This window comes from Xiphophorus couchianus, chromosome 21 (assembly GCF_001444195.1).
Source record: "Xiphophorus couchianus chromosome 21, X_couchianus-1.0, whole genome shotgun sequence".
Taxonomy (NCBI): Eukaryota; Metazoa; Chordata; class Actinopteri; order Cyprinodontiformes; family Poeciliidae; genus Xiphophorus; species Xiphophorus couchianus.
Genome location: NC_040248.1, coordinates 18369472 through 18390059, shown reverse-complemented (window position 1 = coordinate 18390059; position 20588 = coordinate 18369472). Strand labels below are relative to the sequence as shown.

Here is a 20588-nt window from a genome sequence, read left to right as displayed (position 1 = left end):
AAAACTTTTTTATTGTACTTTGAAAATAAAGAGTTTTTCATTTAAACTAATTCAGACATATTAAGATTTTGTCTTTTTAACGCCAGAATGAACATCTATTTTAGAAAAGGATAGAAGAGGTTATATTTAAGGTTGACCTATGTGTCATGTTAGTATCCTGTACTGCAGGAAAGCAGATTACTGAGGTCAATCATAATTTTAACATCCAAAATCATAACGGAATGGAAGAAAGAACAACAAAACGCAACAGAAGAGAAGAGAAAATAACTAACTTTCAGTTGAGGGTATCTCTGTCACAGTAGTGTTATTAATGGAAACCTCAGCAGGTGTCTTGGTTACCTTCCAGTCCAGTGAGGGTTCCTTCACAAACACATCCATGGTGTTGAGCAGCAGGTCCGGTTCAGCCCTGAAGGCTCGCAGGGAGTGGACCATGGTGCTCTGGATCAAACCGGACTCCTTCAACGGCTGGATCAGATTCACAAACTGCTGAGTCAGCCGGAAGGGCATGAGCTCCGGCACCGCGAGGAACTGGAAGTAAACGCAACATTCCACATTCAGACCTAGAGTCCTACCTTTACGCTGTCTTTACGTTTGACGTCATCGGGCGTACCTGTGTGGCCGAGCCAAACGCATGGCCGAAGTCGATGCCGATCATACCACCGGTTTCCATGTTGATCATGAAGTTGGAACGGTGGCGGTCTCCGATGCCGAGAACCCAGTGGCTCACGCACAGCAGAGCGTGGGAGGTGATGAAGTGGGACCGCAGCGAGAGGAACGCCTCGGGGCCGTTGCACATCTTCAGGAAAGCTCTCCTAAACATAAAACACAAGACCAAACGATCTCTAAACAGGCCAACGCCAATCGCTACATCCGTCGCGAAGTTTCTGACGTACTTAAGCAGATCGCTGGGCACGTGCTGCAGGACTTTGAGGAAATTTCCCACTGCGTTGTCACGCTTTGCTTTCCTTGTAAAGAGAAACACGGATGAAAAAGTGGGATTAAAATTTCACACTTGATACAACGGAGACACTTTCCCATGTGAGCCCCAGAAGCACACGCAATCTTCAACCAACCTACCTGTACGACAGTCCGTACAGGCTGATGGAAGGAGCTTCACCAAAGGTGGAGAGCCATTTATGATAGATTTCAGCACACCTGAAACAGAAGGAAGCAGCTGATGGTATTCGGAGATAAGTAACACGTTGAGATAAGCAAGTTATCGATTAATGACTTAGTCTAAAGTCGTTTTCTCTTGTATCAGAAGGGCTGACCATCTTTTGAGAACATAAGATTGCAACATTTTCACGTTGCAATTTTCCTCCGATATGCCCCTGCTATTCTGTCATCACATCCTCGCCTTCATAGAATATCAGTAAGTTTTGGTTGAGAAGTTGATTCGGCTTCATCGTGAATCTTGGTCGAATGAACGATATTAAGGTGAAACTTAAGACGCTTCTCCAGTGCGTGTATTTCACACACTGGACTCCGTTTGGACCGTTTTTCTTTCGGTTCCGGTATGGCCCTGCCATCTTTATTTCTGTATCAACTGGCTCCACTTATGACCTGACCTCTGCTGATCAGTCGCCAAACTGCAGCACTAAAAAGAGAACTTTATTAGTTAATCAATTAGAACTAATTTTAATCTAATAAAGCATTATTCGATAATTAACTGTAAGCCAATTAATTGTTGGCTTCTCTAAAAGCATTACAAACAGTGTGCGGTAATACTTGAATAAGACCTGATTTATTTAATAAACTAATTAGCTTTCCATGTATCTGAGTGACGTTTCAGATACATATACATATAGATACAGATACATATAAAGAGCCCGAAGATGAAAAGCTAATTATTCATGTTGGTAATGCTACACACACTGTACCTTTGGACCTTTTGCTGCTCGTCTCCCGTCATTGTGTTCTCCAGGAACTCTTTTAGCGTGCACGTATTTTCCATCCACTCAATCAGACCAATTCTGGAAAGGAAATAAAACCTTACAGTTCTTTTACAGTAGGAGGCAAATATGTTGCCTCAGGAAGGACGTTGATTGATTGCGTTCTACCTGAACCCTCTAGAAGTGTATGCAGTAAAATGAATGAGCAACATTTGCGTCCAGTACCTTGTGGTTATGGGGATAACTTGGTAAGTGCGGAGCTGCAAGCCTCGGCGTGTGCAGGACGTGTCGTGGCTCAGCACGATGTTCATGACGGCAAACAGCTGCTCGATGCGCTGGTCCTGCCGCAAGTCCTCCCCGCCCTTTACCAGGAAGGGGTGGTCCCGCTCGTCGTCCCCGCGGATGATCAGACGCTTGGGGCGACGGATGGAAGACATCACCTTTACCTGCGAGACGCATGCAGGCGCCAGGTTACTACTGGACATTTAAATGTGCTCCGGTTTTCGGTGGACGTGGGAGAAATGCCTACCCTTTCATCAAAGCCAGTTATTTTTGCATGGTACTCCGGTAGCGGTTTAGATCTCCCATCATACTGTCCTGCATTTAAGAAAGGCGGGCTCAGCTTTACAAAGTATGCTTTTCACATATGAAACATTAGGATTATGATAACCACAAGGCATATGACTCAATGCCATAGATACACATTAAAACCACAGGCAATAGACAAGTTCACTTTAAATCCAGTTGCCAAACCTGGAATCTCCAGCTCGTTGCTGAATGGGCCGGCTTTGAAGCCGCTCAGCCAGGGCGAGTATTCCTTCAGATTCCCCGGTTCCTTCTGAAATCCACGCATGGATTCCATCAGCTTAGTCACCTCTTGCAAAAAGCTTTTGTTTTTCCTCTTCTCGAAAAGATTGCTACCATTAGGGCCCAGGAGTTTCTCCACATCTTTGGAGAATTTCTGCAAAGACAACGAAGAGTCCAAGGTCACCTGCTGTCTTCTTTGATACGACAAGTGACTTTTTGGCATAAATTGACTTATTTTAAGACGGTGATGATATGCAACGTAAAGGAAATGCATCAAAACTTTTACTAAGTTCACTGCATAATATGGTGCTGATTATTCTCCGGAACAGGACTATGAAAACAATTTGAAGCCTGTTAGCTTGATCATTAAAAAGCAGTGTAAAATAACCTAGAAAAGAGGTACAGTAACACGAGGAACCGACTTGTATGAATTTCCTGCGAAACCCTCCGTGGCCCAGGGTGTTCCGATCGCAGAGCGAGGAGCGCATCTCCTCGTACATTTCACCCATCTGCTTCTTGTTGAAGGTCGACTTTTCCATTTCACTGTTCACACTCTCCCACCAATCCTGTCCGAAGCGGCAAAAACACAAAATGTTAAAAAAAATCCTAAACAAAAACAACCGTTTGATTTTTTTTTTTTTGTGGTGTGAAAATAACCTTAAAAATCATGTAAGGATTCGTGAGCTGCTGCAGGGCGTCCACAAAGCTCTTCACAGCTCCTCCTTTATCCAACATGCTCCTAAGCCTGTTTATACATAAGGATTCCCAAAAAAAAATTAAAAAAAATGATGAGGAATAATAAAAAGAGACTTACTTTTGATGAAAAACAAAAAACCCAAGAAGTCAAAGACTACCTGTTGACAAATTCCTGCTGCTGGTGTCCCGTTACCGACTCCTCGAAGCGGTAACTCTCACTGCTGATCATGAGGGCGTAGACCAGCGCCTGAGGGTAGCTCCTGGCTATCTGCTCGATGCAGTGCTGCACGGCTATTGCTTCAGGCTTGTCCAGCAGGGCCACCATTTGGCTGATCCAGCTGATGAGTATCCAGCAGGGAATCGACGCCATCTGAATACAAGCAGCAGGGAGCGATTGTGGAACGTTTTATTTGACAGTTCCACGGATTTCTTGGATTATTTGCCCCCTTTGCAACTGAGCTCAAATATACCGCACGATCGGGTGAACGAACCTCTTCAGTCATGACGTCCAGCGTTTCCGATGGATACAGCTCAATAATCTGCAGCAGCCGTGGAAACCGGAGGCGGGCCTCCTCACAGTTCATCTTCAGAGCTTTCAGCATGCTCTCTACCACGTGCACCGACAGCGCCACGAGGTCCGGGAACTGACTGACTGCAGGCAAAACACACCGACAGGAAGAAAATGGTCGCCGTGAAAAACACTGAATCATCTAGAAGGGAGAGAGAATCTAAATGGCTTAAATAATGGTTTTGTTTAGTGTTTTTCCCCACGTGTTCACAACAATGAAACGTCTCCACATTTTGTCCTGCCACAACGGCAAACTTCAGTATATAAGTTATTATGAGGTGGAAAGATAATGATTCATGAATGGAATCTGAAAAGTGTGGTGTGCTTTTGGATTCAGAAGTCAATGCGTCGCAAAACCATCTTTCAGTTCTTGTTACTTTTGCCTCCACATCTGGAGACAGAAATGTTTCAGCACTTGATTGGGTCTGCAAATCCATAAGACTTGATCTGAACCATTTACGGCCGTGACTGTAGCACGTTAATTTTGATTAATTAATTAGATCAATTTCAACGTGTTGAATTTGCCTTAGACATACCCACGTAAAGGGTGTTGAATACAAATGCATGACGATCTTTTGCACACCATCCCAGTGCAATACAATGAAGCTCACGGTTGCAACAAGACAAAACCCCCCCCCCCAAAAAAACAGAACAAAAACAAGCAGGAAACGCTTTCGCAAAGCGCTGTAAACGTGCGGCATCAGTCACCAGTGTCGTCCTGCTCCTCTTCTCGCAGCAGCTTGTCGCAGAAGTTAGCCAAAGCCATGTACGTCTCCGAGACGCTGCTGGTCTCCACGAAGTCGTGAGCAAAGGACTGGAGCTCCTCATCGGCCTTTCTGCTCGCCTCACACAGCAGCTTCAGGGCGTGCTGCTGCAATCCCACCTCCACTTCCTGCAGAAAAAAAAGCGGTTTTCCAGTTTCAGACAAGGAAACGTGAGACATTTCACTGTGTTTTGAAAAGTGTTTTTTTTCCCCTTTTTTTAAAGCTGGAGAAAGATCAAAGAGTAGAAGAGTACCTTTGGGTTTGCACTGGGCTCTGCAGCTCCTGAAAGCCTGACAACGCTCTCTTGTTTCTCTGCGGCGAGCGTTCCCAGGACGGACGGGCTTCTGCCCACCGCCGAGGCTAGGATGTGGAACGACGTGCCCTGGAGAATCTTCTGCCGTCTGAACACTTCAGATGTGGCGCTCTGACAGTCCGCCTCAAGCTCCTCTGGACAGGGAGAGGAGATTACACAAAGTCTCATTTAAATATGCAAACATGAAAAAATTCAAAATATGTCACAGAGAGGGAAGTTCTTATTCACGGTTTCTATCTGAAACAGCCATAAACCCCCCTAGTGCCAAGAATGAATGAAAAATGATCCAATGGCGACGATTAACGTCGTCCAGTCAGTTGGTGATAAAATTTACACGTACCAGTGGTAGAAAAAAAGCTAGCAAACTAGCTAGCAAGGGTTTTTGCACTTAAACCATGATAGAAGCAAAAAAGCTCAAGTTTAACTGGTAACTACCTGGCTAATATAGCCTTGCTAGCTAGCAAATGAATATTAGAATATTAGGTATCCTGCTAATATTAGCAGGAGCACTTGGTTCTGGTTCCTAAAAAAGGAGAGAGGAGAAAAATTAGCTAGCAAGCTAGCTGTCGAGCTCGCTTTTATGCCAGCTAGTTTTTCCTCCTGCCTCCAGTTCAGGAACCAGAACCAAGTGCTCCTGCTAATATAGCAGTAACTACTGTTATATTAGCTGTTAACATAGCGGCTATATTAGCAGCTAGGAAGGGTATACGATCAACTAGTTACAAGTAGTACAAGTACCAACGAAAATGTTTGCCTGACAGAAAAGACTACATAAAGTAATATGTAGTGTATTCTTATACATAGACTATACAAGATTAAATAGTCCTGCCACCACAAAATTTAAGACTTGTGATTGACTTATTTAAGGCCAACTTCCCTTTTTTTAAAAAAACAAACAAGAATTTAAGACATTTTAAAGCCTTAATTTTAGATACATAAACTCAAGCCTTTTGAAAGGAGTGCAGACAGGTCTCAGAAATAGGTGTGCCTCCTATTACCGAGGAGGGGGATGGTCTTCAGCATGGCACCGATCTGCTCTATAGGCCCCTGCGTCCGGCTGCGCTTGTGGTTGTAGCTGCTGAAGCTGTGCACCCAGCGCAGCAGCCAGCCTCTGTTGCTTTTGGCTTCCTTGTGAAGTTCCTTCAGCAGCTTGGTGGTGACTGGAAAGTTTTTCTGAAAAGGTTTGAAGCTCAAGATAAGTTTGACATATAATGGCTTAAAAAAAAAAAAAAAAGAAACCTCCAATGCTTCCTTACCTGCTGACAGGCGCTGTCCGCCATGTGCAGCTTCATGGTGAACTTGCAGTCGTTCACGATCGTCTCGACGTTGCGCGCCGGGTCTTGCGCCTCGTCCACCTCCATGTTGTCGCCCCTCAGCTTTTCCCTAATCTTGTCCAAAAAGAAACACCTGCAAAAATAATGGAAAAAAGTGAGATTTGTAGTCAGCTTTCACAGCTGGTTTTCAGTCCCATCCTTACCGAGATGTGATGATGTCGTCCCACACGATCACTGGATCCACTTTGGTGTCGGGATACCGATCAGTCCAAGACCTGATGAGGCTCTTAAGAGAACCCACAGACACTAATAATGTCAGATTAAAAGAGAAAACAAGGTTAAAATGTGTTGAAGAGTTGCAGAAAAGAAATATATATTTTTTTTACATTTCAATTATGATGGGCAACATTTTTCACTGCAAAAACACAATAACTTGGTAAATTCACTCACCATCTCCTTTGATGAAGAGCAGAAAGTCCTGGATCTCGGTCAGCGCCTGCACCGGCTGCAGGACGGCCAGTCGGCTTTGGGTCAGGAGTGTATCTACGCTGGAGTAACTCTGCACGAGGTGTAACAGACGGTGTAAGACTTGGCAATCTCTTTGTAGGAAACTTTTTACCCTAGATTAATTGGATAAAATCCACCAATCTTGTAAACCCGGTCCTTTATTTTGAAAACCAAATGTTGAATCAGACCCAATCCAATAGCCCAAAAGTATTACATTTCCTCTGATGAATGTTTGCAAACCTCTTGGCCAGTACCTACGTTTTGTCTTTTCTATCCAAAGCAAGACTTGGGACAAACCTCCATGAAGAGCTGCATGGCGTGGTTGGTGTAGTACTTGGCGCGGTCGTAGTCCTCCTGCAAGATGTAGAGCAGGCTGAGCTCCTGGCTGTGGTGACTCTCCAGCAGCTTCTTGCGCTCCTCCACCCTCATGGCTTTGTCGATGAAGCTGAGCAGCGTTTGGTCGCTCTCGCCCAACTGCAGCTGCTTCAACATGCTGCGAATCATGTGCTGCAGGTACATGTCCTGACAGAAAACAGACCACTTTTAGACCCACGCGCCTGCAATTTCTGCATTGTTGCTTTCTGTTTAGAAAGCAAAAACAGCTTCTCTCTTTTTTTCTTTTTACACATAACCCCATTTGATAAGAGACTAAGAGAACAAAGATGCGATCAATAAAACAGTTTTTAAGAGAAACATAAGCATGTATGTAGGAATATTTTGTACCAACTAACATACAGATAAAAATGTAGTCATGGCCAAACGTTTCAGCAGCGTGGCCTTCAAGTTGGGTGGAAAACATCACTACAATAAAACATGGTGATGATGGTGGTGTGTTTTTTTTCTTCCAGCTGGGATGGATGACACTGATCAGAGTTTATGGAACGATTAATAGGCTATTACCCCCACAAAATTGGAAAAAGACAGTTTTCCCAGCCAGAATTTAGATAAAAAAATATCTTTATTACCTAAATCCAATTAAGAATCCATGTAAAGACTTGAAAATGAACACTCACAGAAGCTCTTGATACAATCCAAATTATTTTTTGCTTGAGTCACGGAAAGTGAGAACAGTATGGGACTGAGAACACAGCCTTGAGGAACTCCCCAAAAGTTTGATTTAGAGAATAAGACAAGAATGCTAAAAACTGAAATGTGAATTACAAAGCTACTAAAACCTACTTGTAAATATAAAAGTGTGATTAGAAACTAATGAAATATTTTGTTAGTTGTTTTTAACTAGAAACATGCAAAAGAACAAATCTAAACATACTCAAAGTAGAGCGTAACATTTGCCTCCATGCACAAAAACTCTGGCTGTGACAGAAACATTTTGAATTATTGACAATTATAGATGAATATAACAGCATATTCCTTAATAGTTTTGTGTGGCCTAAAACACAAATAATGTTTGTATGCTCAAACATGTGTCAAAAAGTAACTTTTTGCTACCTGGTAGAGAGGCTCTGACCACATCCTCTCCAGGTTGGGTGGCGAGTTTTCATCAATGTACACAGTGGAGCAGTACTGTAGAGACTTCCACTCTGTCAGCTGGTTATACGCCTCCATAGCTGCAATTTCCCAGAAATCCTTCTCGGAGTCGGTAGGTTCGCCATCCGGCCAGTCCTCGGTGTTCAGCGCCTGCCAGGACGGAAACACGGGTCACACAAAAACAATCAATCCCCGTCTGGGTTGAGCTTTTTTTTTGTGTGTCGTGATCCGTTTTCTTAAAAATACTGCAGGATTCCAGCAGCAGTACCGCCACAAGAGGTTGCTGTACCTCATTGTAAAGTTTCACGGCTTCTGCAAAGTCCGTGTTGGCTTCGGCTTGGAGCGCGGAACAAGTGATGGACTTTGTGCCGACTTTCCCACCGAAGATGCCGCGCACAACATCGTAGTCCTCCAGGTCCCTGTAAAGTCTGCAAAAAAGAACAACCAACATTAGCCAAACCAAAAAACATTACAGCTTAACTTTTTAAAAGACAGTCTAGACTGAATATCAAAGGTGGAACCAATTTCATTTTTTCTGGCCAATCACTGATCTTTAAAAAATTCAGATTCTGGCCAATACCAGTGTTTATGTGTGTGAAAAGTCGCTAACAATTGCAACAAACTCACTAAGTTGACAATAGTGGAGTGAGTATTGATATTGTGGTTAAGTGTCATCCAATCATGATCGGACAAAATGTTGAAAATCTGGGCCAATTTACCAGTGGACCCTTATAAACCAACTTTTATTTAAAAAAAAATAAATAAATATTTTACAACTTTATCCATAAGTAATTATTCTTTTTTATGTATTTAGAAATATAAATAAAAAAAAACGTAACTACTTATTCTGTTCATCCATTTGTAGCCTTCTAAATCCAGGGTTTCTGGATTTCACCAACTCAAATTTTAAGACTTTTTAAGAGTACAATGAATTAAATTCGATACCAGGAACATACAAAAGAAAATTGCCCATTTTATTTAGTATTGCCTAGGTTTTTTGCACAGAAAACACGTAGCATCACATATGTGGCCACTGGCAACAGAAGTGAGTCAGTGGCGAAGACGAGCGCATGATGAACTTGCGCAGACGCAAAAAGCCAGCTAGCAGGATTTATTAGCAGCTAGTTAGCGGTAGCCTCACAGAAGCTAATGAAGACTCAAACTTTCGAGTCTGTAATAAAATATATAAGATTTAATAGTCCTGCCACGACCAAATTTAAGACCTGTGATTAACATATTCAAGGCTAACTTACAGATTTTGTAATGAATTTAAGACATTTTAAGGCCTTACTTTTAGATTGATGAATGTACGACTTTTGAAGGATGTCTGACAGCCTGAAACTTGTTGCCTCTGGGCTCACCTGGCCAGGTGGATCCATTTGTTGGTGTCTGGAGGGATTTCTCGTCGTCCTCGCACCCGTTTAGCGGGGCGCTCCTCTGGCTCGGCGGCGTGGAGCAGACCCTCCTCCAGCAGCAGGATGCCCGACGGCTGCTGGAGACTCACCAGGCAGGTGGAGCTGACGGCGGCCGGATCCAGCTGCTGCAGCTCCCTCTGCTGGTAGCACATGTCCTAAAACAACAACTTTTCATCAGTCCCCATCACAAAAAAAGTTCTTTTTTCCCAGACCGTTTCTCATTCTCACCTGCACGCACGCTATGAACGGTGGGAAGCAGAGCGTGCTCTTATTCAGGAATGTGTTCATGTTGCACCGCAGTTCCTCCTTAATTCTTCCACTGTCCTGCGGAGTGTGTGTTTTATCCATTTCTTGGAGGATGCCGGCAAAGAGGGAGCTGAAGAGTTGCTTGGCTAAGATCGGGTCTCTCTGAATGACGAGCAAAAATATGCATTGTCAAAAACAAGGTAATATTTTACCAGATTTTCTACTGCAGAATCAGCCTTGCCTGAGCTAAAGCTTGAAGGGGAGCGATGAGGCTGCTGTACGGGATCTGGATATCTGGGAAGTCGCCCACTCGGTAGTTCCTATACAGAGTCACCTGAGATTCCTTCCGCAGCCTCTGGTCAGCTTTTTCTTCCTGCGGGAGAAATCCAGCCGACATTAACGCAAATAATAAACACAGGCAGACGCTGGTTTGACCGTCGGGGAGCTTGGACCTCGGTCTGACCTTCCTCTGTCTCTGTTGTTGGATCTCTTTCTGGGCAAAACCCAAGCTGACTTTCTCCTGGTCCTTCAGGAATCTGCGCCTCAGCCTCAGAATGTTGTTCCGTTGCTCGTTTTCAGCTGGCGGACAACAAGGGGTAAAAACATTTAGGGTTTCCGGGAAATGTTCTCGTCAAAGTTACAAACATTTTCACGTATTTTCAGAATTGATTTTTAGACCATTTTTTTTAAGTGCAGATGCAAAAGTTGAACTGTGTGAAGATGGACAGATGGAAAGCCTCTACTTTTTGAACTGAGTATAAAAGGTTATTTTAGAATAATAGTGATAATAATTTTAGACTTTATTTGTAATTCCCTTTATATTTTCAGAGGTCAAAAGGATACAAAAATCTAAAAAAAACCAAACAACCAATTACAATTGATAAAAATAGCTTCTTTTTCCCCCCCTGTTTTATTTGTAGCCTTCTGATATCTCAAAATATAAAGGGATTGTAAATAAAATATATTATTATTATTATTATAAAACAAAACTTTCTTTGTATTCAGTTTAAAAAGAGAAAAAAATATTTGTTTTCCATCCATCCATCCTAACAGCACAAGTTTTGCATTTACAATTTTAAAAAATGATCTAAAAATATAAATATAAATAAATTTCCATTCTGAAAATATCTGAAAAGGTTTGTCATTTTAACGAGAACAGATTTTAACAGTGTTTGGCAAGTTTTATATTTGATTATTACTCCTATTTTTGAACCGTTTTGACCTTTTGTTTGTTCTACATGGGTAAAGATTTCGATCCGGTTCCTTTAAAGCCAACCTCGGGTGCGACTGTCCACCTCGTCCGTGGATGCCGTCAGCCGCCTCAGGCCGAAGCCTTCTCCCACCGGTCGTCTCGCCGGTGCCTGACGCTCTGATTTCTTATCGAACACAAGCAGCGAAGACAGAGACTCTGTGCTAGCCGAATAGTCTGCCAAGGTGTCCACGCTGCTCCCAGTTAGCCAGTTGTAGGCCTTGCGGCGACCTAGGAAGGACAAAAATAAATAAATGTAGAGTTTAATATTACTTCTTGTTGTTTGCCAAACATACGGGTTGCCAGCAGTACCTGGTGCTTGGGTTTGGCTAAACTCTAAGGAAGTCTGTGTTGCTCTTAGTTTCCCTTTCATGGATCCGGACTGGGAGGCCCCTGCGCTCTCCGGGCCCTGAGAGCTTTGGGTTTCAACAAACATGGGTGTCATTACTGTGCTCCTGAAGCGCCAATTTGAATCAATGACGTAGTCCTGCAGAAAACAGATGAATTAAAAACATAATTAGAAGCTCTATTTGGATCTCCTGAATGAAAAAAAGTAGGGGAATTGTGCGAGGACCTGGAAGGTGCACTCTGACAGAGGATACTCAAACATGTTCCGCGTGAAGTCGGGGCTCTGGCTGGTCATCTCCAGCAGCAGGTTGGTGGCCAGACTCAGAAAGCAGCGTTCTATCTGGCAGGAGTACAGTGAACGCAGCACCGTCAGCATCCGCTCCAGGGTGGCAGAGGGGAGGCGCTTCTCCTGACTCCAGAAGTTACGGACGTAAAGCCTGGGAACAAGGGAGACCGTCGAGTCATTCGACAAATCGAGTAGTAGCAACGTCTCATTTGGCCAAGGTTTGAACTGGTGGCTGCTCACCGAAGGCCTTGATTTTCCTCTGAGAGTCCTTGAAGTAAAGTTTCTTTTGCTGCATCCAAAATCTCCAGCGACGTTTTATCTTTCATGCTTTCTTCGTCGCTACGGGGAAAAATAAACACAGAACAACCAAGGAGACTCAAAATTTGAAGTTTAAATTTGAAAAGTTTTCAAGACTTTTTACACATTTTAACCAGAGCTGCCAATAAGCAAGAGCGTGCGTAGTGACTTTGGGTAAGTCAAATCTAAGACATTTTAAAGACTTTTTTAAGGCCCATACATGAACCCTGCTTTGATCCAGCTTGACACATTGCACAATAGAAGACTGACCCATAGTTGTCCTGGATCCACATGAGGATCTCGTACATCCTCTCTTTGCAAACGGGTGAGGGGTGAGAGACGAACGTCGTCACCGCTCCCAGGAGCTCCTGCAGTTCCACCGGAGTCAGTAGGGCAATTATCTTGTGTATGATATCCAGACACACCCTCTGTCTCGCTTCGTCCCTGAGAGAGGCAGAAATAAGTTCAGTAGCTGCGAGTTTGACAAACTAATTGACAAATCCCAGTAAGATTTAGAAGATAATCCTAGACGTTTCAAATGTTTTGGTGCACTACAATTCATTATTTGTAGCCCAGCTGAAAAAGAGAACAAAATAACTATTGTTGGAGCAGTTGTATGTTATTTTGAAAACACATTTTCTGGTATTGCAGGGTTTCTGCAGGTTTCACCAACTCAAATTAAAACTTTTTAAGACCATTAGGAATGGGATGTAAAACTGGTATCTCCACAGAATGCAGGATTATATCCACAAAGCTAGCTAGCAAGGGTATGTTAGCAGTGACCAGTAGCCTCCAATGTCTTGAGTCACAACATTTAAGATCTGTGATTAAAGTGTATAAAGCCAACTGGCAATTTTCAAAACGAATTTAAGACATTTTAAGGCTAACTTTATCATTTTAAGGGGGAAATGCACATTATTTAGGGAAAAATCTGAACTGCAGTTGTTCAACACGAGTTCAATCAAACCCCCATCTTTGTTGTGGTTTAGAAACTAATCACAATCTAGATTACACCTTTCAGGAAGGGGAAAACGACACCTTCCTGAGACGTCTTCCAGATGTTTGGGACCCACCTGTGGCTCATCATCTGGATGAAACCTGAGCTCTTCAGCTGCAGAAAGATGTCCGGGATCACGTCGGCTCGGCTGAGCACGCACTCCAGACAGAGAGTCTTTAAGATGCCGTGCAGCTTCGGCAGCAGGTAAAACACATGATTGACAAACCTGGAAGTAAAAAAAACAAAAAAAACAATGTATTTTTGGCTGTGGTTATCTTGATGAGAAAAAAAAAAGGTCACAGCTGTTCCTTTATTCACCCACCGATCCATAAAGGGCGGGAAGTGTTTGGTCACTTTATTCAAGCAGATGATAAACTTGTCATCCAGGTCTTTTTTCTTCAGATCTGTTATCTTGGTTGCAGCGAGATTGAAAAGTTCTTGCTGTTGCTGTTATATGAGCAAATAAATAAATTTGAAAAAAGCATCAGTAGAAATATTCTAATGTCTAAAGGAACACATAATTAGGCAAAAGGAGATAAAGTCATTACATCTCCTGTTTCTGTCATGCTCTTCAGAACGAGGCCGATAATTTCCGCCGCAGCCGAGTAGACGTCTCTATATCTGGTAAAGGACAGGTTGTTGCCGAGCGACTGGATGTACCTGAGCATGCAAAGCACAAAGAAGAAAAGAGAGAAATAATAGGTCAACAAGCGCCACATGGTGTGAATTTAACACCACACGCAACACAACTTAAATGCGAGCACATTTTTATTAGCAGGTAGAACATCTGAGCTGAAAAAGGTCGTGGTTCCCACCTCTCGTATTCGATTCCGCACGAAGCGTCGTAGGCGGGCAGGTTGTTGGTCAGGATGATTCCCAGCAGCTGGAGTCCGACAGAGTTGTCTTTGCTGTTTGGGTCGGTGCCGCAAAAGCGGTCATATATTAGACTAGCAAGGGGAAGAATAAAAATGTTCTTTTAAATTAATGAATATAAATAAGAAATCCTGTCATTTTACAAACGTTTCATGCGGATTCCCATGATTTTCTTGCATTTCGTTGTTGAATATCCAAATTTCTGTTTAAATTTAACGGAAATTTAAGTCACACATTACTGTCAGCTAAACAGCTAAAATATTTAATTACTCTGAGAGATTACCAGAGGGTGTCCTCTTGTATTTGTCAGCTTTTACTTGGCAAATAAAAGCAGGAGCTTTTAAAGAGACATAGGCCCGATTTTAAGGGGTTGAGTTACAAAGTCAAGCTTTTTTTAAAGTTATATTTGACATATATAGTATTTTAACTGTAGTTAACATGGTACCTTGATTGTGATATAAAACTGCACTATGTGCCTGGAAAGTACATAATACTGCCCCTCTATTAAAAAATATGACTAATGCAGCTTGTCACATGCAAAGTGTGCTCAGTGTGTCACCTGTAAGGCACATGCAGGCAGTTTTTCCAGCACTCTACCAAAGTGCGGATGATCTCCAGGTTGTGGCGGAAAACGGCCCTTTTCGGGTGGAAGCTGTGCTTCATCAGAAACTCCAGGAGCCGATTGGCGAGGACTTCGTCTCTGGGGTTTCCCTGGAATGGACGTCGTTAGTGAGATGATTGCCAAACTGACTGAGAGATGGCAACATCTCTCAGTATGGATACTCTGCTCGCCTCAGTGCACTATTGCTTTGCAAGGCATTTCTATGCTCTCCTACTCATTGCTATGGCAGGCCCCAATAAAAAATCTAATATATGTAAAAATTTCTAGCCTAGCTATACATTTATTCCCATTGAAACTGACTACAAGGAGGCAAGGGAAGGTTGTCCCGTCTTTATTCTCAGCAAGAAAAAACATTTATAACGAATAAAACAAGAGTGTTTAATGCTGCTTATTCTGTAATTACATCACCTTTATTTTCAAAGAATTAAAAAAGTTGAAAATTTCTTGTTCATGAAACACAATGTAACATTTTTTGACCAGTGTGTCAGCTTCGCAATCAAACCGCTTTAAAGTGTTTCAATGACCTCATTCTACATAGCTTTTTCAGTGCTGTAAATTTTAAAATTCCCAACTTCTGATCTTTTGAACCTCAAGGGTTTCTCTAACCTTTGGCGTGACCAGACTGGTCCAGGACAGAACCGTGACCACGATATCCACCACCATGAAATGGATCCCCACTCCTCCGTTGCTTCCAGACACGACCAGCTGCAGCAGCGGCCCCAGCCAGTGCTTGGCATACGGCCGGAAGACCTGCAAGATAACGAATAACAGCTGTGGGGTTGCTATGGTAAAATGCGAACGCGTTTACGCCACCTGAATTTTTTTCCCCACACGTTGCTGTGTTGCAACTATAAACTTTTTAAAGATTTACAGTGATGGGTTGTTACAAAGTAGCGGGCGACTGTGACGCAAAAGGATAATTATGCTAAATTTTAAGCAGTTTTCAAAAAATTTAAAGCTGAAATAATCAGCGTGTATTTTTATTTAATCCCCTTTACTTTGACACCTAAAGAAAACAGAACACAAAAATTTATTTATGCCAAATTAAATGGTCTTGATAGCAGTCCGTCTTACAACACATCTGAAGAAGTCTCTGACTGAAGGTTTGGTTGCTTCAGTCTCATCATTACATGCTAACAGCTCAACTGATGGGCAGCAGAGACGATATTTCACAGTAACATGTCCTGCTTGATGCTATAAGTTGTTGGCCAGCTCAGCTAATCCGCCTCATTTGCTTTTGCTGCTTCTCTTTAAACAAAATGTCTTAAAAAGTCAAATACCTAGCAAACAGAGTTTAGTTGTGTGTAATCTAAATCCAGATTACCTGGGAAAATGTAGAACCAACAGCAGGTAATATATATATATATATATGTACAGTATATACTGTATATATACAGTACAGACCAAAAGTTTGGACACACCTTCTAATTCAATGGGTTTTCTTTATTTTCATGACTATTTATAAGGCAAGAAATCCCACTTATTAACCTGATAGGGCAGGTTGACCTATGAAGTGAAAACCATTTCAGGTGACGACCTCTTGAAGCTCATCAAGAAAATGCAGAGTGTGTGCAAAGCAGTAATCACAGCAAAAGGTTGCTACTTTGAAGAAACTAGAATATAAGGGCTATTTTCAGTTGTTTTACATTTTTTTGTTTAGTGCATATTTCCACATGTGTTATTCATAGTTTTGATGCCTTCAGTGTGAATCTACAATGTCAATAGTCATGAAAATAAAGGAAACTCATTGAATTAAAAGGTGTGTCCAAACTTTTGGTCTGTACTGCATATATACACAGAATTAAAGTTTGAGGTTGATACATAATAAAATGTTAAGGGGTGTGACTACATTGTGTCATTCACCTCCTCTGTGTTGATGACCAGCTTTGAGATGAAGAGTCGGATGTTGAGAGGCGTTGCTGGGTTTGCCAGTTTCCCGTGCAGAAACTTCATCCACGGCGGAAGCTCGTCAGGCGTCGTTCCCTGTTTCAAACGTGGCGGACGCAGTAAACACAAAGTTCTGTGCGTGTTCTTACAGCGATCTTGCTTTATTAAAGGTAATTTGTGTGATATTTTGATGCGAGGTCACAGATTTGGGCAAAACGCAGCCGACCTGCTCGATGTTAGGCGTTATATTGCTCCTCTGCATGTGTTGTATCAAAGCCGTCATGGTGGCCATGCATTCATGCTGGTTTAGCTCATCCATTTCCAGATCCACCATCCCATCGGGGGCGGGATTTCTGTCCTCAGTTTCCTGCACGAAACACAGGAAACAAACAACCGCAGCTCAGCATTATCACACATCGAAAACCTTAACCCGGACCAAGGTCCGTCACAATAACAAATTTTGCTGGACGGTAAATTGTCCCAAAGATTTTTGCAATAAATTTTGAGACCATTTTCAACTTATAATAATAATAATAATAATGGAATATTAATGCAAGTATACCCACTCAAAAAAAAAAACCCAAAACAAGCAAACTTGAATTTCTAAAGAATATTTAATAGTGGAATTGGAAAACATTTTAAATATTCAAAATACGTTTTTGCAACTAAAATGGCAAACTAAAATGTTGGGAGTGTTGTTAGAAAAAAAGGGTAAACTGATCACTTCATATTGAGTGTCCAATGTTTGCAGTGTTTTTCAAAATGGCAGCTCTTTAACAATATTAAAAGGGAGGATTTCTTTAATAACTGTTGTTCAAATACACATTATTAAACTTATTTTAATTTATGAAGTAATCAATTGATTTATTGCTTAAATCATTTTAAATCTTAAATTTAATCGATTCAGTTCAGTTTATTTATATGGTGCCAATTCACAACACGTCATTTCCCCCAAAAAATTTAAAATAAAATAAAACCAGTCAATTCAGTGCAATCAAAACACACATTCCAACTGATCGTAGTTATCAAACCATGCAGTCAAATTCAGAAGATTATTCAAACTGGCTAAAACGTTTTCCATTTAAGAAAAGGCGGCACACTGCATCAACTTTGCAAATAGTTTTATTTTTTAACGCGTTACTGGGACATGGTTAGCAGAAAATAAGGTATAAAAATAAATAAATCGCCAAACCTTTTTCACCGCGGTGCGTTTGTGTCCCTGTGGATTCTGGGAGCTGAAGGAGAAGCTTTGGACGCCCGTGGAGAAATCAAACTGACTCATCTCCTCACTCAGGCTGCTGTCGGCCATGTAGGACTGGGAGGAAAGATACACCGGTGCTTCTGTGGAAACCCGAACGGCAACAGCACCAGGCAAGAATTGGTCAATGTAGTTCTTGGGGAGGGGGGCGGGAAATTGAAATAAAATCGTAGATCGACATGTCAAAAGTTCAGAAACACTGATGAGCTCGAGTCCTACCTCCTGTCTCATCACTGACTTCTTTTCGAATCATGAAATATTTCTTCTTCCTCTCAAGTGGGACCTAGAGCAAGACAAAAACGATATTACATAAAGTCGCATGTGAAACTGAGCGCATTAGGTTCAATCATTTCCAAAATGGCAAACCTCGATTTCAATGGGAAAGCTGTAGGTGCGCTGGACGTCGATGATGCTTTCAAGAATGAACTGATTCTGGGGGGGTAAAAAAAAAAAAAATAAACAGTTGAGAAAGTTTCTTTGGTAATCACAATTATGCTCGTTTTTCCCTCCCCCGTCCCAAAAAAACAAAGCTGGGTCATATTTAAACAAATTTATACAAAAAAAGAGAAAATGGAAGTGCAAATAACTTTAACCATAAACACAATTTAAATAGATGTTAAAACCTATACATATGGATGCAATGACATGAAATTTGGGCCAATATTGATATGTGATATGAATATTGCTGCTATGGGTGATAACCAATATATACCGATTTTGTATAAATACATATATATATTATTTCACTATCCTTTTGACACCCTGAAGAAAAAACCCCCACCACACCGCTGACTTCACCATTGCTTCTGTGATTCAGTTCAACTACCCACAATCCTGCACTGCATCACTATCACTGTCACAAACATGACCAACCTCACGACTTACTGACACTTTCAACAAATGGGTTTAAAAAAAAAAAAAGCATTTCTTATAAAAGTCACATACTGCAGCTTTAATGCGGGTTTCTCATGACTTTCTTTTTTTTTTACCCCTCCAGCGGGTCTTTTGTGGGCTCTAGTGTCTCTTATATGACAGTGGGCTGACAGGAAACAGGGAAGGAGAGGGGGGAAGACATGCGGCAAATGTCGTCGGGTCCGGGAGTCGAACCCGCGACGGCCGCATCGAGGACTCAAGGCCTCCAAATATGGGTCGCGCTAACCACTACGCCACCACGGCACACCTCTCATGACTTTCTAAGACCTGTTCCGGATCCTTTTAACACCCTGTGGGATCAAGTGCTTTTGAATCGAATTGGACGCAGGGTTACATTGGAGCACCTTCTCTGGTTTCTCGCTGAAGAGGAAGCCCTGGTAGAACTTGGGCTCGCTGAAGCTGCAGCTGATGACGGCCATGGCACAGTTGTACGCGGCGCAGTGGTAGCCTCTCCTGAGCTCCAGCAGCTGCGTCTCACCGGCCATGTTCTCCGTGAAGGCTTCGAAACACGACCTGCGGTTTGCACGAGTCAAAGATATTTAAGGATTCTTTCATGGGGAAAAAAAAAGAGCAATGCTGAAAGAACTTTTTAGCTGTACTTGATCAAGGTTTTAGACAACTCGTTCCCCTCTGTCTTTTCCAAGCGGCAGAAGGCCTGGTTGATGCGCGACTCCTTCGAGTAGACTTCATCTTTGGGAAGGCGGGAATACAGGAGCTCCATCATCTTGTAGCAGCCGTTTTTCCTCAGCAGCTGGACCTCGAAAGCGGCTTCACTAGACTTGAATAAGCAAGCGCGTACGTTTAGACATACCAACCTGCCCCGACTGATGGTCCTAATCTAGGAAAGCATAATAGGCGGACCTTTGTGAAACGGCTTTGCAGGAAGGCGATTATGTCAAAGATGTTCGTCACAAAGAAGTCGCTCAGGGCCTTGGTGCCGCAGTGGGAGGCCAGAGGCAGCAGGACCCGCTCCGTCAGGCCCTGCAGCATGGAGCTCACCGGGACGTCGCCCTGCTGGATCACCTCATTCACCGCACTGAGCAGCTGCAGCTGCCGCTCGCTGCTCGCCCTGGCAACACACGGACAAAGGCTGAGATCAGGAGAAGTTCGGATGTTTTTGTTTAAACCTTCCACGCTCAAGTGTCAAACTTTTAGAGTTTCCGGCCCTTTACACCAATTTTTGCCTCATAAAACACAACGGGTTACTGTGGACGGCTCTGGTCGGATGTTAAACTGAAGGGATGTAGGACACACACACACACACAAAAAAAAAAAAAAAAACAAGGAAGGGTACAAGAAAGGCGAGAAAGGAAGGAAGTAAAGAAGGGGCAGAAAAAGTGAATGAAGCAAGAGGCAAAAGGGCAGAAAGGAAGAAAAGAATGAAGTTAGGGAAGAAGGGAGGAAGTAAGGACACTAGGAAGAAAGGAAGGGAGATAAGGAGAAATGACATAATGAATGGAGGAAGGAAGAAAGAAAAGTCAAGGACCAAAATATGGAAAAAAGTATATATAAAAAGGACACAATAATATAATATAATATAATCCAGCCACCTGGTGCTCTAGAGGTTCTCCCCCCACATTAACAACTCTTACTTACCTCTTTGCGATTCTTTGGAAACATGTCTGAAACTGCTCCTCCATGATGTGCTTCCCGTCCCGACACAGAACTCCTGCCATCAGTCGGAGCAGGAGAGGACTCTGGGAAAGCTCCAGGGCATCCAGCAACTAAAACATGGATGTTTACCTTTTTTATTTGCCCCTTCTTTTGTGTTCAGCACACTGAAATCACACTTGCATTCATAATTACAGTCGTACTTTGTAAAGTTAAAAAAAAAAAAGGTTTGCTCAGTGATATTTTGGCATAAAGAC

At 42.5% G+C, this 20588-nt stretch overlaps 1 protein-coding gene across 2 annotated transcripts in view; it reads right to left on the bottom strand.

The window, feature by feature from the left end:
- The window catches only part of prkdc (protein kinase, DNA-activated, catalytic subunit), a 41314-nt gene that overhangs the window by 2431 nt on the left and 18295 nt on the right, over positions 1–20588 (bottom strand). The window contains exons 40-84 of one of the 2 annotated variants that reach the window (XM_028005624.1): positions 20317–20444; positions 19582–19789; positions 19320–19498; positions 19065–19233; positions 18154–18219; positions 18007–18070; positions 17722–17870; positions 16756–16896; positions 16506–16625; positions 15249–15392; positions 14580–14731; positions 13963–14094; positions 13696–13807; positions 13470–13594; positions 13224–13373; positions 12421–12594; positions 12094–12192; positions 11794–12004; positions 11532–11706; positions 11247–11450; positions 10434–10549; positions 10212–10343; positions 9953–10132; positions 9671–9879; positions 8599–8737; positions 8271–8459; positions 7119–7343; positions 6765–6873; positions 6518–6620; positions 6297–6447; positions 6039–6213; positions 4981–5174; positions 4672–4855; positions 3887–4047; positions 3554–3765; positions 3357–3444; positions 3122–3265; positions 2646–2853; positions 2422–2489; positions 2118–2338; positions 1881–1973; positions 1078–1155; positions 894–965; positions 611–812; positions 340–528 (exon numbers count right to left, since the gene is read on the bottom strand). In XM_028005624.1, coding sequence (XP_027861425.1) covers positions 340–528; positions 611–812; positions 894–965; positions 1078–1155; positions 1881–1973; positions 2118–2338; positions 2422–2489; positions 2646–2853; positions 3122–3265; positions 3357–3444; positions 3554–3765; positions 3887–4047; positions 4672–4855; positions 4981–5174; positions 6039–6213; positions 6297–6447; positions 6518–6620; positions 6765–6873; positions 7119–7343; positions 8271–8459; positions 8599–8737; positions 9671–9879; positions 9953–10132; positions 10212–10343; positions 10434–10549; positions 11247–11450; positions 11532–11706; positions 11794–12004; positions 12094–12192; positions 12421–12594; positions 13224–13373; positions 13470–13594; positions 13696–13807; positions 13963–14094; positions 14580–14731; positions 15249–15392; positions 16506–16625; positions 16756–16896; positions 17722–17870; positions 18007–18070; positions 18154–18219; positions 19065–19233; positions 19320–19498; positions 19582–19789; positions 20317–20444 — 6744 coding nt within the window. Of the gene's footprint in view, positions 1–339; positions 529–610; positions 813–893; positions 966–1077; positions 1156–1880; positions 1974–2117; positions 2339–2421; positions 2490–2645; positions 2854–3108; positions 3266–3356; positions 3445–3553; positions 3766–3886; positions 4048–4671; positions 4856–4980; positions 5175–6038; positions 6214–6296; positions 6448–6517; positions 6621–6764; positions 6874–7118; positions 7344–8270; positions 8460–8598; positions 8738–9670; positions 9880–9952; positions 10133–10211; positions 10344–10433; positions 10550–11246; positions 11451–11531; positions 11707–11793; positions 12005–12093; positions 12193–12420; positions 12595–13223; positions 13374–13469; positions 13595–13695; positions 13808–13962; positions 14095–14579; positions 14732–15248; positions 15393–16505; positions 16626–16755; positions 16897–17721; positions 17871–18006; positions 18071–18153; positions 18220–19064; positions 19234–19319; positions 19499–19581; positions 19790–20316; positions 20445–20588 lie in introns of those variants that run through there. The other variant, XM_028005625.1, reaches the window with a different exon arrangement.